This window comes from Ranitomeya variabilis, chromosome 2, assembly GCF_051348905.1.
Source record: "Ranitomeya variabilis isolate aRanVar5 chromosome 2, aRanVar5.hap1, whole genome shotgun sequence".
NCBI classification, from domain to species: Eukaryota; Metazoa; Chordata; class Amphibia; order Anura; family Dendrobatidae; genus Ranitomeya; species Ranitomeya variabilis.
In genome coordinates, this window is record NC_135233.1 from 663615341 (window position 1) to 663633183 (window position 17843).

Here is a 17843-nt window from a genome sequence, read left to right on the forward strand (position 1 = left end):
TGCAGATATGTCCCATATACACCACCCTGCTATAGACTGATGGTGGATTATAGTATGCAGCTGTGACCTCCTGTATCCCACCCTATTGTATCCTGCAGATATGTCCCATATACACCACCCTGCTATAGACTGATGGTGGATTATAGTATGCAGCTGTGACCTCCTGTATCCCACCCTATTATATCCTGCAGATATGTCCCATATACACCACCCTGCTATAGACTGATGGTGGATTATAGTATGCAGCTGTGACCTCCTGTATCCCACCCTATTGTATGCTGCAGATATGTCCCATATACACCACCCTGCTATAGACTGATGGTGGATTATAGTATGCAGCTGTGACCTCCTGTATCCCACCCTATTATATCCTGCAGCTATGTCCCATATACACCACCCTGCTATAGACTGATGGTGGATTATAGTATGCAGCTGTGACCTCCTGTATCCCACCCTATTGTATCCTGCAGATATGTCCCATATACACCACCCTGCTATAGACTGATGGTGGATTATAGTATGCAGCTGTGACCTCCTGTATCCCACCCTATTATATCCTGCAGATATGTCCCATATACACCACCCTGCTATAGACTGATGGTGGATTATAGTATGCAGCTGTGACCTCCTGTATCCCACCCTATTATATCCTGCAGATATGTCCCATATACACCACCCTGCTATAGACTGATGGTGGATTATAGTATGCAGCTGTGACCTCCTGTATCCCACCCTATTATATCCTGCAGATATGTCCCATATACACCACCCTGCTATAGACTGATGGTGGATTATAGTATGCAGCTGTGACCTCCTGTATCCCACCCTATTGTATGCTGCAGATATGTCCCATATACACCACCCTGCTATAGACTGATGGTGGATTATAGTATGCAGCTGTGACCTCCTGTATCCCACCCTATTATATCCTGCAGATATGTCCCATATACACCACCCTGCTATAGACTGATGGTGGATTATAGTATGCAGCTGTGACCTCCTGTATCCCACCCTATTATATCCTGCAGATATGTCCCATATACACCACCCTGCTATAGACTGATGGTGGATTATAGTATGCAGCTGTGACCTCCTGTATCCCACCCTATTGTATGCTGCAGATATGTCCCATATACACCACCCTGCTATAGACTGATGGTGGATTATAGTATGCAGCTGTGACCTCCTGTATCCCACCCTATTATATCCTGCAGCTATGTCCCATATACACCACCCTGCTATAGACTGATGGTGGATTATAGTATGCAGCTGTGACCTCCTGTATCCCACCCTATTGTATCCTGCAGATATGTCCCATATACACCACCCTGCTATAGACTGATGGTGGATTATAGTATGCAGCTGTGACCTCCTGTATCCCACCCTATTATATCCTGCAGATATGTCCCATATACACCACCCTGCTATAGACTGATGGTGGATTATAGTATGCAGCTGTGACCTCCTGTATCCCACCCTATTATATCCTGCAGATATGTCCCATATACACCACCCTGCTATAGACTGATGGTGGATTATAGTATGCAGCTGTGACCTCCTGTATCCCACCCTATTATATCCTGCAGATATGTCCCATATACACCACCCTGCTATAGACTGATGGTGGATTATAGTATGCAGCTGTGACCTCCTGTATCCCACCCTATTGTATGCTGCAGATATGTCCCATATACACCACCCTGCTATAGACTGATGGTGGATTATAGTATGCAGCTGTGACCTCCTGTATCCCACCCTATTATATCCTGCAGATATGTCCCATATACACCACCCTGCTATAGACTGATGGTGGATTATAGTATGCAGCTGTGACCTCCTGTATCCCACCCTATTGTATGCTGCAGATATGTCCCATATACACCACCCTGCTATAGACTGATGGTGGATTATAGTATGCAGCTGTGACCTCCTGTATCCCACCCTATTATATCCTGCAGATATGTCCCATATACACCACCCTGCTATAGACTGATGGTGGATTATAGTATGCAGCTGTGACCTCCTGTATCCCACCCTATTATATCCTGCAGATATGTCCCATATACACCACCCTGCTATAGACTGATGGTTTTTGGATTATAAACTGTATAATTGTAACCACGCTAATGTACAGCACCATGGAATTAATGGTGCTATATAAATAAATAATAATCTCCAGCTGTCACCCCCGTATACCATCCTGCAGATACAGTATAATCTGCAGCTGTGCCCCTCCCTGTAGCGATAAGGACACCCCGGATTACGCTTTGCAGGATTACGCGCCATAAATCAGCATTTAGCTTATGCTGAGCTGCACTCCTCATACAGCAGCAGGTGGCGCCTGCGCACGAGACACCACGGTAACGCCTGAGCGCACTGGGGTTGGGGGCGCGGTAGGAACAGCCCTAGTGCTGGTCAGGTGGCGTCACCAGCGCAGAGCATTCTGGGAGCATGTTCCGTGTTTTCCGGTGCCGGCTCCCGGTAGAATAACAATAAGGGACCGCGTATTATTGGCTGAGCGGCTATTCCCGCACTTCTGAGGAAGCGACCTGGTCACAATACAGCCGTTTAATGCTATTTATCCAGCGGGTCTCACACTGCCCCTCCCACTACTCCCAAGTTGCCGCAGCAGGGGGAGGGGGAGGATCACGTGACGATCCAGCGTCTCATTGGGCGTGGTTGTCCTGCGCGTCTGTGGCAACCGGCGGTAGGCGGGGTGGGCTGTGGTCTCCAGCTGCCGGTGTGTGAGAGAGTGAGTGCGGGGCGGCCGGAATGGACGAGTTTCAGACAGCGGAGGAGGTGAGCGCGGCCATGGGGCGGTGTGAGGCGGCAGCCCGGACACGGCTCCTCCGGGACGGTGATGTCACAGCCTGTGCATGTGGCGGCAGCGCCGGGTGTGCCGGCCGTTGTGCGGGGGGCAGAGGCTATGGTGCAGTCACAGGCCCTTGTTGTGTCACACAGCACCATCTTCCCAGTAACGGCTGACAGCGCGGTCAGGCTTCCTTCCCTGCTGAGACCTCCTCATTCTGGGGGGCACAGTGAGCCGTTTCCAGCCATGCAGGGGCCCTTCAGGATCATCCTTAAAGGGGTGTTCAGTGTGTATACCTGCGCCCCCCTGCAGTATTCGCCCTCCCCCAGATCCAGCGCCCAGTCTGTCGCTACTTCCAGTGTGTGTTCCTTATTTTCTGCACCCAATCAGTGAGCTCCGTATTGCATTCAGGTGATTGGCTGCAGCGCTGTCCACGTGACATCAGCACTGCAGACAATAACAGACACTGTCAGCAGCGGTGGATACTTTGCGCTGAACCTGAGGAGGGGGAGAAAAGCGTAGTGTAAGAAACTCGCCCTCAGTGTCAGGTTATATAAAACAAAAAACCCTTAAAGGAACTGTCCGGTCCTCTGTGACTGCAGACTTGTGGCTCCTCACACGGTGCGAGCTGTGAGGATGCTCCAGCGCTGCCATCGAGTGGTCATGTGACCTGCACACTTCTGGCCACATTCCAACTAGACTGTGTCCGGCCTCGCTCTATACATTGGCATTGAACGACGCCAGGTACCGGCAAGTCTGCACATGACCGTGAGTATGCACATCGCTCCCGCCTCCCCCAGCACCGGAGAATCCCACAGTGTGCAATGTGAGGATTTACAAGTCTGCAGTCATTGAGAAACTGCTGACTTGTAGGTTTAGACCGGACAACCCCTTTAAAGGGAACCTGTCACCAGTTTTTGAGCCTATGATCAAATGGCACCACCTTTAACTGCTCCTGTGCTGCATCCCACAAACGTGTCTGTCAGCTCCTGACTCCCCCTGTACATACAGGGTGGTCCGGTCCTATGGGCATCCTCGCTGCCGTGTCTGGCCCTCCTCTTAGCTCCTAATCGCATCCTCCTGCTTTAATTGATGTATTTGTCAGCAAAGATTGGCACTGTGGGCATCCCACACAAGATGCCCTGTTCTGGATGCGCTGCCCGAGAGGTACATGCCGTGGATTTTACTGCAGTTCCACATAGCTACTTTATGCCACTGTCTAGTTGCTAGCCCTGGCTGTATTTGTGTTACCATGGCAACCTTTGTGTGCAGTGTGCTTTGTTTACAGTTGCTATGGAGCTGCAGTGATCCTTGTTATTGGTGCTAGACATCTACAAGGTGTCATGAGATTGGAAGCCGTCACTGCTGTAAGAGTAAGAATGGGTATTTTAAGTCTAAGGCTACTTTCACACTAGCGTCATGCACTGCACGTCGCTATGCGTCGTTTTGTAGAAAAAAACGCATCCTGCAAAAGTGCTTGCAGGATGCGTTTTTTCTCCATTGACTTGCATTAGCGACGCAGTGCGACGCATTGCCACACGTCGCAACCGTCCTGCGTCGGTCCGTCACCACCAAAAAACGTTGCATGTAACGTTTTTTGGTGCGTCGTGTCCAGCATTTCCGACCGCGCATGCGCGGCCAGAACTCCGTCCCCCGCACCTCACAATGGGGCAGCGGATGCGTTGGAAAACAGCATCCGCTGCCCCCGTTGTGCAGCGCATTCACTGCTAGCGTCGGTACGTCGCAACGACGCAATTCGTCGAGCGTCGTACGACGCTAGTGTGAAAGTAGCCTAACTCCTGCACCTTTTTTATGTCTTCCCACACCAGCACAGCATAAGGCAGCTTTTCCTCAGCCATGAGAAGATGTATTGGTGAACTTTAATTTGTATCTGGCCATGGAGAGGTAGGACATATAGTGGTTAGGGACTATCCATATTAAATTGCACACTTTGATGTGGTTGGATGGCTTTTGAAAGCTTTATAAAAAAAAAAAAAAAAAAAAAGCTAACAAAGTACGGTACCTTACGTTATTAACGTTTATAGCAATATTAGACTTCATGTACTCATTAGTCACACTGTGCTGACGCACCGTGGATGTACAGTGAAGGAAATAAGTATTTGATCCCTTGCTGATTTTGTAAGTTTGCCCACTGACAAGGACATGAACAGTCTATAATTTTATGGGTAGGTTGATTTTAACATTGAGAGAATATCAAAAAGAAAATCACATTGTATAAATTGTATAAATTTATTTGTATTTTGCAGTGAGAAATAAGTATTTGATCCCCTACCAACCATTAAGAGTTCTGGCTCCTACAGATCAGTTACAGGCTCCTAATTCATTACCTGCATTAAAGACAGCTGTCTTACATAGTCACCTTTATGAAAGACTCCTGTCCACAGACTCAATTAACCCCTTTCCGACCTGTGACACAGCGTATGCGTCATGAAAGTCGGTGACTATCCGACCTGTAACACATAAGCTGTGTCACAGAATGATCGTGTCCCTGCAGGCCTGGTGAAAGGGTTAACTGTAACTTCACCTGACCTGCAGGGAGAGGGGGAGTGGTACTTCAGCCCGGGGGGGGGCTACAATCGCTCTGATTGGCTGTTGAAAGTGACATTTCACTTTCAGTCAGAGCAATTGTAATATTTCACCAATGAAGATTGGTGAAATATTACAACCCAGCCCTGGCAGATGCTGCAATATCATCGGCCATGGCTGGAGACCGTGATCCGCCACCGATCCACCGCCCCCGTCCTGTCCTGTGCTCCGCTCCCCCCGCAGTCCGATCTCAACCCCCCCCACACACTGTCCGAACCCACCCCCGCATACTTACCGACCTCCGGTGTCCGTCCGTCTTCTGCATGGGCACCGACATCTTCCAAAATGGCGGGCGCATGCGCAGTGCGCCCGTCGAATATGCTGGCCGGCAGATTCGTTCCAGGTACATTTTGATCGCTGTGATAGAACCTATCACAGCGATCAAAATAAAAAAAATAATAAACCGTCCCCTTTATCACCCCCATAGGTAGGGACAATAATAAAATAAAGAAAATATATTTACTTTTATTTTTCAACTAGGGTTAGGGTTAGAACTAGGGTTAGGGTTAGAACTAGGGTTAGGGTTAGAACTAGGGTTAGGGTTAGAACTAGGGTTAGGGTTAGAACTAGGGTTAGGGTTAGAACTAGGGTTAGGGTTAGAACTAGGGTTAGGGTTAGAACTAGGCTATGTGCACACAGTGCGGATTTGGCTGCAGATCCGCAGCGGATTGGCCGCTGCGGATTCATAGCAGTTTTCCATCACGTTTACAGTACCATGTAAACATATGGAAAACCAAATCCTTTGTGCCCATGGTGCGGAAAATACCGTGCGGAAACGCTGCGTTGTATTTTCCGCAGCATGTCAATTCTTTGTGTGGATTCCGCAGCGTTTTATACCTGTTCCTCAATAGAAATCTGCACAAAAAACACTGTAAATCCGCAGGTAAAACGCAGTGCGTTTTACCTGCGGATTTTTCAAAAACTGCAGAAAAATCCTCACACAAATCCGCAATGTGGGCACATAACCTTAGGGTTAGGGTTGGAAATAGGGTTAAGATTAAGGTTAGTGGTGTGTTGGTGTTACTGTTAGGGTTAGGGGTGTGTTGGGGTTAGGGTTGGAGTTAGAATTCAGGCGTTTCTACTGTTTAGGCACATCAGGGGTCTCCAAACGCGACATGGCGCCACCATTGATTCCAGCCAATCTTGCGTTCAAAAAGTCAAATGGTGCTCCCTCCCTTCCGAGCCCCGACGTGCACCCAAACAGTGGTTTACCCAAACATATGGGGCATAAGCGTACTCAGGAAAAATTGCACAACAACTTTGGGGGTCTAATTTCTCCTGTAACCCTTGGCAAAATAACAAAATGGGGGCTAAAAACTTTTTTGTGGGCAAAGAAAATGATTTTTTATTTTCACGGCTCTGCGTTATTAATTTCTGTGAAGCACTTGGGGGTTCAAAGTGCTCAACACACATCTAGATAAGTTCCTTGGGGGGTCTAGTTTCCAAAATGGGGTCACTTGTGGGGGTTTCTACTGTTTAGGCTCATCAGGGGCTCTGCAAATATAACATGACGCCCGCAGATCATTCCATCAAAGTCTGCATTCCAAAACGTCACTACTTCCCTTCCGAGCCCTGAAGTGTGCCCAAACAGTGGTTCCCCCCACATATGGAGTATCAGCGTACTCAGGACAAACTGGACAACAACTTTTGGGGTCCAATTTCTCCTGTTACTCTTGTGAGAATAAAAAATTGCGGGCTAAAAAATTATTTTTGAGGAACAAAAAATGATTTTTTATTTTCACGGCTCTGTGTTATAAACTTCTGTGAAGCAATTAGGGGTTTAAAGTGGTCACCGCACATCTAGATTAGTTCCTTGGGAGGTCTAGTTTCCAAAATGGGGCCACATGTGGGAGCTCCAATCTTTAGGTACACAGGGGCTCTCCAAACATGACATGGTGTCCGCTGTTGTGAATTCCGTTCTCGGGCTCCCTCCTGTGGTCATGAGTGGTACTTTGTGAGTTCTGTTCTTGGGCTCCCTCTGGTGGCTTTTAGTGTTACGGCTGGTCTGTAGCTGGACTCCAGCTGCCTCGTTTCCTGCTAGGCTTGCTGCCTATTTAACTCCACCTGGACCTTTACTTGTTGCCTGCTGTCGTTGTATTCAGTACTGGTTCAGATCTCTCTGGGACTTCCCTTGTGACCTGTCTCCTCGTGGAGAAGCTAAGTTCATCCTAGTCTATTTTTGCTCATTGCTATTTGAAAATGTTTCTCAGTATATGATGAGTTCAGTCCAGCTTGCTTATATGCTATTTGATTGCTAGCTGGAAGCTCTGGGGTGCGGAGTTGCGCCCCTCACATCGTGAGTCGGTGTGGGGGTCTTTTGTATTCTCTGCGTGGATAATTTTTGTAGTATTTTATACTGACCGCACAGATTCCTTGCTATCCTCTGACTATTTAGTTATTAGCGGGCCTCATTTGCTTAAACCTATTTCATTTCTATGTTTGTGTTTTCCTCTTAACTCACCGTCATTATTTGTGGGGGCTGCTCTCACTTTGGGGAAAATTTCTCTGAGGCAAGTGAGGCTTTGTTTCTCTCTAGGGGTAGCTAGTTTCTCAGGCTGTGCAGAGGCGTCTAGGCCGAGTTAGGAACGCTCCACGGCTGCCTATAGTGTGCGTGTTGATAGGATCAGGATTGCGGTCAGTAAAGTTCCCACATCCCCAGAGCTTGTCCTATGTTTTGGTTTACCTATCAGGTCAGTTCATGTGTTCTTACCACCAGAACCATAACAGTCCGCTAACGATTGGAGCTAATTTTTCATTCAAAAGTCAAATGGCGCTCCTTCCCTTCCGACCCTTGCCGTGTGCCCAAACAGTGGTTTACCCCCACATGTGAGGTATCGGTGTACTCAGGAGAAATTGCCCAATAGATTATAGGATCCATTTTATCCTCTTGCCCATGTGAAAATGAAAAAAATTGAGGCTAAAAGAAATTTTTTGGTGAAGGGGGAAAAAAAAAAGTACTTTTTCATTTTTACGGAACGATTTGTGAAGCACCTGGGAGTTCAAAGTGCTCACTATACAGCTAGATTAGTTCATTGGGCGGTCTAGTTTCCAAAATGGGGTCACGTGGGGGAGCTCCAATGTTTAGGCACACAGGGGCTCTCCAAACGCGACATGGTGTCCGCTAAAGATTGGAGCCAATTTTTCATTGAAAAATTCAAATGGCGCTTCTTCCCTTCCGAGCACTGTCGTGCACCCAAACAGTGGTTCCCCCCCCCCACATATGGGGTATCGGCGTACTCAGGACAAATTGTACAATAACTTTCAGGGTCCAGTTTCTCCTTTTACCCTTGGGAAAATAAAATAATTGTCGCTAAAAGATAATTTTTGTGACTAAAAAGTGAAATGTTCATTTTTTCCTTCCTTGTTGCTTCTGCTGCTGTGAAGCACCTGAAGGGTTAATAAACTTCTTGTATGTGGTTTTGAGCACCTAGAGGGGTGCAGTTTTTAGAATGGTGTCACTTTTGGGTATTTTCAGCCATATAGACCCCTCAAACTAACTTCATATGTGAGGTGGTCCCTAAAAAAAATGGTTTTGTAAATTTTGATTGTAAAAATGAGAAATCGCTGGTCAAGTTTTAACCCTTATAACTTTCTAGCAAAAAAAAAAAAATTTTGTTTCCAAAATTGTGCTGATGTAAAGTAGACATGTGGGTAATGTTATTTATTAACTATTTTGTGTCACATAACTCTGGTTTAACAGAATAAAAATAAAAAATTTGAAAATTGCAAAATGTTCGCCAAATTTCCGATTTTTTTCACAAATAAACACAATTATCGACCTAAATTTACTACTAACATGAAGCCCAATAGGTCACGAAAAAAACAATCTCAGAATCGCTAGGATCCGTTGAAGCGTTCCTGAGTTATTACCTCTTAAAGGGACACTGGTCAGAATTGCAAAAAATGGCCAGGTCATAAAGGTCAAAATAGGCTGGGTCATGAAGGGGTTAATCAGTCAGACTCTAACCTCTACAACATGGGCAAGATCAAAGAGCTTTCTACGGATGTCGGGGACAAGATCATAGACCTGCACAAAGCTGGAATGGGCTACAAAACCATAAGTAAGATGCTGGGTGAGAAGGAGATAACAGTTGGTGCAATAGTAAGATAATGGAAGAAAGACAAAATGACTGTCAATCGACAACGATCTGGGGCATCATGCAAAATCTCACCTCGTGGGGTATCCTTGATTATGAGGAAGGTAAGAGATCAGCCTAAAACTACACGGGGAAAACTTGTTAATGATCTCAAGGAAGTTGGGATGATTCTGTGAGTGATTGGGAGAAGGAGCTGTGGTCAGATGAGACAAAATTGAGCTCTTTGGCATTAACTCAACTGGACTGTTTGGAGGAAGAGAAATGTTGCCTATGACCCAAAGATCACCGTCCCCACTGTCACGCATGGAGGTGGAAACATTATGTTTTGGGGGTGTTTCTCTGCTAAGGGCTCAGAACTACTTCACCGCATCCAAGGGAGAATGGATGGAGCCATGTTCCGTAATCCTGAGTGACGACCTCCTTCACTCCACCAGTACTTTACAAATGGGTCGTGGCTGGGTCTTCCTGCAGGACAATGACCCAAAACATACATCCAAGGCAACAAAGGAGTGGCTAAAAAAAAAAAAGCACATTAAGGTCATGGAGCTGCCTAGCCAGTCTCCAGACCTTAATCCCATAGAAAACGTATGGAGGGAGTTGAAGCTCCAATTTGCCAAGCGACAGACTCAAAATGTTAATGATTTAGAGAAAATCTGCAAAGAGGAGTGGACAAAAATTCCTCCTGACGTGAGCAAACCTCATCATCAACTACAAAATACATCTGACTGCTGTGCTTGCCAACAAGGGTTTTGCCACCAAGTATTAAGTCTTGTTTGCCAGAGGAATCGCATACTTATTTCTCACTGCAAAATGCAAATTATGTAATTTATACAGTGTGATTTTCTGGATTTTATTTTTGATATCCTGTCTCTCAATGTTTAATAAAATAACTTGCAGGGAAGAAGTGCAAATAGTGTCTTATCTCACAAATTATAGCAGATATATCTGTAAAATTAACTGCTCACCTGATGTAGAATATTCACAAGCATATATTGCCGGCTGCTGCAGATCCACCGGTCGGCATGCGGCCGTAGTTAGATCGCTGAAAATACCACAAGACTTGTGGTATTTCCTGAGGAAGGAGTCATTTGTACTCCGAAACGTATAGAATAAACCACTGTCCAACTATACAATTGGTCTGTTTTTGGATGTGCTGGTAGTGCGGATCAAATTCACAAATCCTCCTTTTCAGCGATCTCTCAATGCTAAAATTAACCTATACTTAAAATTATAAACTGTTCATGTCTTTGTCAGTGGGCAAACTTACAAAATCAGCAAGGGATCAAATACTTATTTCCTTCACTCTACATACATGGTGCGTCAGCACAGTGCGACTGAGTACATGAAGTCTAATATTGCTATAAACGTTAATAACGTAAGGTACCGTACTTTGTTAGCTTTTTTTTTTTTTAATATATATATATATATATATATATATATATATATATATATATATATAATAAAGCTTGCAAAAGCCACCCAACCGCATCAAAGTGTGCAATTTAATATGGATGGTCCTTAACCACTATATGTCCTACCTCTCCATGTGCCAAACCAGCCTCATCTGAATGGGGAGTGAAAAGGAAATCGGGTATAGCTCACCATTATAACCTTATGAGGCGATGGCCACACTCCCCCATATTTGTACTATAAAAAAGAAAACCTAGGGCTCACACACTTTTAGTATTAAATTAATTCACAGGTTCACAAATACACTGTGGCCAATATACAAACATATACCTATACTATTTGTCAGCAGATTGTGACTAATGAATACATGAACTCCAATATTGCTATAAACGTTATTAACATAAGGTACTAAGTTAGCGTTTTTTGGTCAAAGCGCAAAAACCTTCCAACCACGTCAAGGTGACCTTTTTAATATGGATGGTCGTTCCTCTCCATGTGCCAAACAGTGCCTGATCTGAATGAGGAGTGAAAAGGAAACCAGGCATAGCTCACAATTAAAACCATCCATTAGGATGAGGCCCTGTTTGGTACATGGTGAGGTAGGGCATATAGTGGTTAGGGAGTATCCATATTTAAAAGGTCACCTTGACATGTTTGGATGGCTTTTATGCTGTTTGATAAAAAAAAAATGCTGGCTACCTTATGCTACAGAAAATTATAAATTTGATTCACGGAATTGGTTGTAGAAAGTGCTCACTGAAAAACTAAGGCTAGTTTCACACTAGCGTTTAGCCGGCTGCGTTGGGATGCGGACTTCCTCCGTGAAGCCCCGCCCACTTCCGCACCTCTTCATTCAGCTCCACCTACGGCTGCATGCGGCGTGCGCACTCTATCTTTAACATTGGGTACGCAGGCCATGCCGCTGCAAGTTGCAATTTCGTGCAGATGCCGCACCGTTAAAACGACGCATGCGGCGGCATCTGCACGAAATTGCAACTTGTTGCATTCGGCGCAGGTTGTCGCACCATCAAAACGATGCATGCGGCGGTATCCGCATACATCGGTATGGCCTGCGTACCCAATGTTAAAGATAGGGTGCGCATGCAGCCGTAGGTGGAGCTGAATGAAGAGGTGCGGCAGTGGGCGGGGCTTCAAGGAGGAAGTCCGCAGCCCGGCTGAACGCTAGTGTGAAACTAGCCTAATACCACAAAAAATTCTATTTTAAGAAGAATGATTAAAAACCATCAAACCAAGTGAAACATAACCAAGCAACTAAATTGCTGACCTACAAACATCGAATATCACAAATCAGGGGTGCTGGGTGTACCTAGTTCACGCCATTAACCCCTGCTAGAACCATGCCTATCAGCGGAGGTTGGCACACTATCTTGAATGCAAAAACTCCACGGCGGCTCACCCTGATGTCCCTGGACGTCCCTACTCAAAAGGTCACAGAGATGAAAACCACACCAAATTGGGCAACGAATTGCTAAAATGGAAAAGGCTCCTATTTCCAAACCTGATTCATCAGACTGAAACCGAATGAGCAGTCCAGCATAACTGGGAGAGGGATAGGAGATTAGATTGGGGCAACCAACGCTCAAAAAATTGCCAGCAGTCTGAGTAGGATACCAACAGCAACAATAATCACAGCATTATAAATACAATAGACAACTAAAAAATAAGTTACGTTATACATTTAGTTAATTATCGGGGAGGGAGAGGTATTTAAGGTTATAAACTACCACTTGCCCTCCAAAATGCACAGAGATACCCAGTAATCCGCTATTGCAACCTACCCAAAGTTCTGTAACCAGCCTTATTTTATTCATTTAAAGGTGCAAAGTGCGGACTGATTAGACCGAGTGCAAAGAGATATACGAGATATACCCTAAAAGGCTCAGCACCAGTTCACACTGTCATCACTTTCCAACATACAAAGACAAACCTAGGGTTTAGTTCCACTGCACACTATCATGTCATTAACCACAAGGGGATGTCATAATACAAAACCTACAAGAGGCAGTATTCATAGACTTCACACTAATTGCACCATGCCCAGAGTAAATCAGCAAATAATCTTTGAAACCAAGATAATATTGATAGACTTGACTTAAATGTATAAATTCAGCCTCGACGCGTTTCCCTCCCGTGATAAGTCAGGAGGCACGTGGTAATTTGTGTTCATTGAAGCCATCAGAGATGTGTATAGCGCCTGGTTGTAGGTCAGCAGCTTAGTTGCTTGGTTATGTTTCACTTGGTTTGATGGTTTTTATTCATTCTTAATAAAATATAATATTTAGTGGTATTAGTTTTTCGGTGACTCCCAAGTACCTTATGTAAACATGTATAGCAATATTGATCATGTATTCATTAGTCGCAGTGTGCTGATGCATCGTGTATGTATATGTTCATATGTAGTAGCTCAGATGTCTGCAGTATCTGAAGACTGCATACTAAGTTAAACAGGATGTGCCTCCTTGTAAAGGGGTATCTTGATGTTTCCATATCTGTACCTGTGGTTTTGTAATATGTAGTGTATAATCCTGACAGAATTGCCGTTGCTATGTGCCACCATCTAGAGCTACATCTATCTGTACAACAGAATGAATGTCTTTAAAGAGGTTGTCCAGGCTTGGGGGTTCAAGTCTGCAGTCACTCTGTATGACTGTAGATTTGTGGATCCTCACAGCATGCACATACCACTCGCTGTCAGGATTCTCTGACCTCGAGTGGGTGGTTGACTGCCACATTCTGACTACACTTGTCCGACATTGCTCAACTTACTTGTATTGAACGAGGCTGTGGAGGTCTTGTCTGCACATGACTGCATGTATGCAGATCGCATACTTGCGGTCATGCGCCCACCCAGGGCTGACATCAGAGAATCCTGACAGCGTTCATACTGCGGGCTGTGAGGATTCAGAATGTGACTGCAGACCAGAAAACCAAGGCTCGACAACAATCTGCTTATACAGTAAGTATATCATTAGCCTGAGCTAATCTCCATCTCCAAGAGCTGTTTGCCAAGCTTTCATTTGGCTGGCCATAATTCCTCCTGATATCCCATACACACGTGCATGTAGCCAAGCTGGCATGAGGTCTTAATAAGGCCAAGAGAGTAAGCGGCTGCCGGACGCCTCTGACTGCAGCTTATTTCCTGAGAACCGGATCAGGTATTCCAATTCCACGTGCCCATCTCAGCTCTGCCATCATTTGTTGGTCCCTGGTCCAGCCAAGATCTGCAAATTTAGCTTACTGTAATGTGTATGAGCACCTAAAGAGTCTCCCTGGTCTACTAGGCACGAGCTCAAGTCCACTTCATAGAAGTTAGATAGTAAACAAGTCTTGATTTGACTGTGGGCGAAAGCCTGGATGCTCTTAGGAAAAAAGCTGAGCGTAATGGGGATATGCATACTCCATATCAATTATTTTCTCTTTATTGGGTGGAGCCTTGGAAATGATGGTGGTTATTAACCTGGATGGGCCGCTTGTTGTACACGTTCTCATGTAAAGCTTCGTTTTAACCGTTCTTTTTGTGTCTGTTTTTCAGTCCTCATTTGTTGTAGATGAAGTGAGCAACATCATTAAAGAGGTCAGTTCACACCGTTGAGTAAGACAGTGTAGCTCTGTATATTGTATAAAGTGTTCAGAAGAGATGCTTGTGTTCTGTTAGAATTTCATATTTTATACTGTCTCGTAATACTACAATGTTCTTTGTGTTTAGTCAATAGAAAGTGCCATTGGTGGGAATGCATATCAACACAACAAAGTCAATCAGTGGACCACTAACGTCGTGGAGCAGACTCTGAGCCAACTTACAAAGCTGGGAAAGCCATTTAAATACATAGGTATGATGTAAAATCCCAACACCCAGGTAGCTAAAGTTGAGGTAGGGTCCAAGACCACTTTTAATAACTCAGTTCCACCCCTAGCTCCCCCAAATTTTGCCTGTTGTGTGAAACTTCTCACAGCATAGGGTACTGAACTTGACTTGTGTCCATAGAAAATTTCAGGTCTGAAAAGCCTATAATGTTTTATTTTTTCCCCCAGTTACCTGTGTGATTATGCAAAAGAATGGTGCAGGTCTTCATACAGCGAGTTCCTGCTTTTGGGATAATTCAACCGATGGTAAGTGTAATTGAACCCTTCTACAGTTGCTTGTCCACCTTTTGTAGGGTTCTCCAGGGTAGATTTCATTATAGAAAATGATTAGGGACCTGGATGTTACTTACGTTATACCTGCCCGTTTCAGCAGTCTGCTTTTGTTATTGTCTGCTGATCCTCAAGTTTTCTTTCTTGTCTTCATTGTAAACGAATTTGAGTTTTTATTGAGTTTAGATTGTAATCGAACAGTCCCGCAGTGCTCAGCTTGTATTTCCCAGTAGTGTGTGCAGCATCTGCAGAAAGTTTACTCAGACATTTTGCATTAACTCTACGTAGTCATCAGTTCCTAAAGACCTGCTCCAGACACCTCAAATATCTCCTGTAAGATCTAGTGACTAAATGCACAAAGGGGTTTTCAGAATGCGCATAGCTGCCCCTTCAATCAGGTGACTGTCAGGGAGCTGACTGAGCGTTTGACCTCTACTGATCTTATGGATGAGGCCTATTCTAATGATAGGTTATCAAAATAAGAGCCCAAAGCCCGTTTTAAAGGGTTGTTTCCAAAGAGTTATGGTTTCATAGTGAACTTTTTTTTAGACATTCTTGAGAACTTTTTTCATTTGTATACTTTTATCGGTGCTTACAAGCTCTTTGCTAATGAACTTGTAAGCACTGCTTTAAAGTTGGTTGGATCGCTGGAGAGCTTTACTGTCTCCTAATCCCAGCCAGCTCCAGTGTGGTAGTTGATATCCTAAACAACAAACTGAAAACAAAATAAATTTTATTAAACCTTGAATTGCAAAAGTGATTGTTTTAACAAACGCTATCCAACAACACTCATCTGTGAAAATGGAATTAACTTTAAAAGGATAATCTCAAGTTTAAATTGCTTTAGCTAGATGGCATGAAAATGAGCAAGTTTGCAATGAACTTGCTTTTTCTTTCTGCTGTAATGTTCCTGCAATGAAACCTTGTATCTTTCATTGGAGTGCAGCTGATTTCCATGGAGCTCTGCCACTATTGCTTTCCCAGATGCTGGCCAAATGTGCTGAGCAGTTACCTTCCAGGAAATCTGTGAACTCCTAACTCGCAGTCACCTCTCTCTCCAGCCATAGATTTATATACAGCAGTTAACTGCTCAGCTCCTGACAAACTGCTGTGATACTATTTTTCTAACCCTTTAACGATCGCCGATGCACTTTAAAACAGGGTTTACACTATTTAGGCACATCAGGGGTTCTCTAAATACGACATGGCATCGGCTATCGATTCCAGCCATTTTTGTGTTCAAAAGTCAAACTGTGCTCCTTCCCTTCTGAGCCCTGCCGTACGTCCAAACAGTAGTTTTCCCCCACGTATCTGGTGTCGTCGTACTCAGGAGAAATTTAACACAACACATTTTTTTTGGTCCATTTTCTCCTGTTATCCTTGTGAACGTAAACAAAATTAAGCTAAAGAAACCTTTTTGTTTTGTTTTTTTTTTTAAAAAAAAAGGAAAGTATTCATTTATTTTTTTTTTTAATCCACATTCCATTAATTCCTGTGAAGCACCTGGAGGGTTAATAAACTTCGTGAGTGTGTTTGAGCACTTTGAGGGTTGCAGTTTTTAGAATGGTGTCACTTTTGGGTATTTTATGTCAAATGTGATGTGGACCTAAGAAAAAAACAAAATTAAAATAAATGCTTTTATAAATTTTGTTAGGAAGTTGTGTTACATTTTCCAACAGAAAAAATGATGTTTCAAAAATTGCGCTGATGTAAAGTTGACTTCTGGGAAATGTTATTTATGAATTATTTTGTTTGGTAGAAGTATCTGATTTAAGGACATAAAAATGTACTCCAGAATTAGCAGCCACTGATAGCTGAATGTGTTACAGCAGGACTTGTGCTGGACTTTATAGTTCTACTATTCACCAAAGCTGGTGCTCAAGGAGGAGAGCCCACCATGCCAGAAACAAAGAAGTGAGAGAGTCTACCTAGCTTTGAGTTGCTTAAGAGACTACTTTACAATAACCCTTTACATGCAAGGTGGCACAGGAGAGGGATAATGTGCTGTAAAGACCAGGAGAATTTCCCCACCATGGCTTACACGATTGCTGGACATAGCATTTATACATTGGTAGCAAGCACTTAGCAATTTCCTAGTTGTCCTTGTGATCAGTGACTGTTCCTGTACGTACCTGTGCTCAGTGAGTGCATTATACAATAGTTATTCTCCTTTTTGTTTCTTTGCAGGAAGCTGTACTGTTCGATGGGAGAACAAGACTATGTACTGTATAGTCAGTGCCTTTGGACTTGCTATTTAACCATTTTCTTTTTTGTTTCTGTCCTTTAAAATGTTTTATCATTCTATATGTATTTTGCTTTGTACACACTTTGTATTGTTTGATTTCTTTTTTTTTTCTTTTACTTTAATTCACTAAGTATCTTCTTTTCAGAACACTTTAGTTTCTATTCATGTATTAAAACTTTCTGTAATTTTAAGGTGCTACAACCTGAAAGTGCCACTATAAAGCTTTCTTCAAATCTTACCACTGAGACACTTGTCGTATGTTGTATTTTAGCAAGGGCAAAATAAATGATTGATTGGAACATTTTCTATACTTATAATTTAGGTTTGATTAATTGTGTGATGCGCTGACTATGCCAAATGAGGAGTTAATTTTTTTTAGAAAATGGAGAAGTACAAAGTAGCCTACAGTGATGCTGGTTGCTTTGTGGCCATTATATCAGTAGTACTACTAGTGGGTGAGGCTTTCTTCTATAGAAAGGTTTTTGTACAACAGAAAAAAATGTAAAAAAAAACCGCATCG

The 17843-nt window shown here is 43.9% G+C and overlaps 1 protein-coding gene across 1 annotated transcript; it reads left to right on the forward strand.

Moving 5' to 3' along the window:
* The first annotated feature begins 2491 nt into the window (after positions 1-2491).
* On the forward strand, positions 2492-17568 carry DYNLT1 (dynein light chain Tctex-type 1). Its single transcript, XM_077289230.1, has 5 exons — positions 2492-2799; positions 14477-14518; positions 14651-14774; positions 14977-15054; positions 17266-17568. The coding sequence occupies exons 1-5, from the start codon at positions 2773-2775 to the stop codon at positions 17334-17336; spliced, it is 342 nt and encodes a 113-aa protein (XP_077145345.1). The 5' UTR covers positions 2492-2772; the 3' UTR covers positions 17337-17568.
* Positions 17569-17843: the final 275 nt, after the last annotated feature.

Coding starts and splice junctions, on each gene's coding strand:
- DYNLT1 (XM_077289230.1), top strand. CDS start 2,773: ATGGACGAGTTTCAGACAGCGGAGGAG. Junction 2,800..14,476: donor AGTTTCAGACAGCGGAGGAG/GTGAGCGCGGCC, acceptor TCTGTTTTTCAG/TCCTCATTTGTTGTAGATGA. Junction 14,519..14,650: donor TGAGCAACATCATTAAAGAG/GTCAGTTCACAC, acceptor CTTTGTGTTTAG/TCAATAGAAAGTGCCATTGG.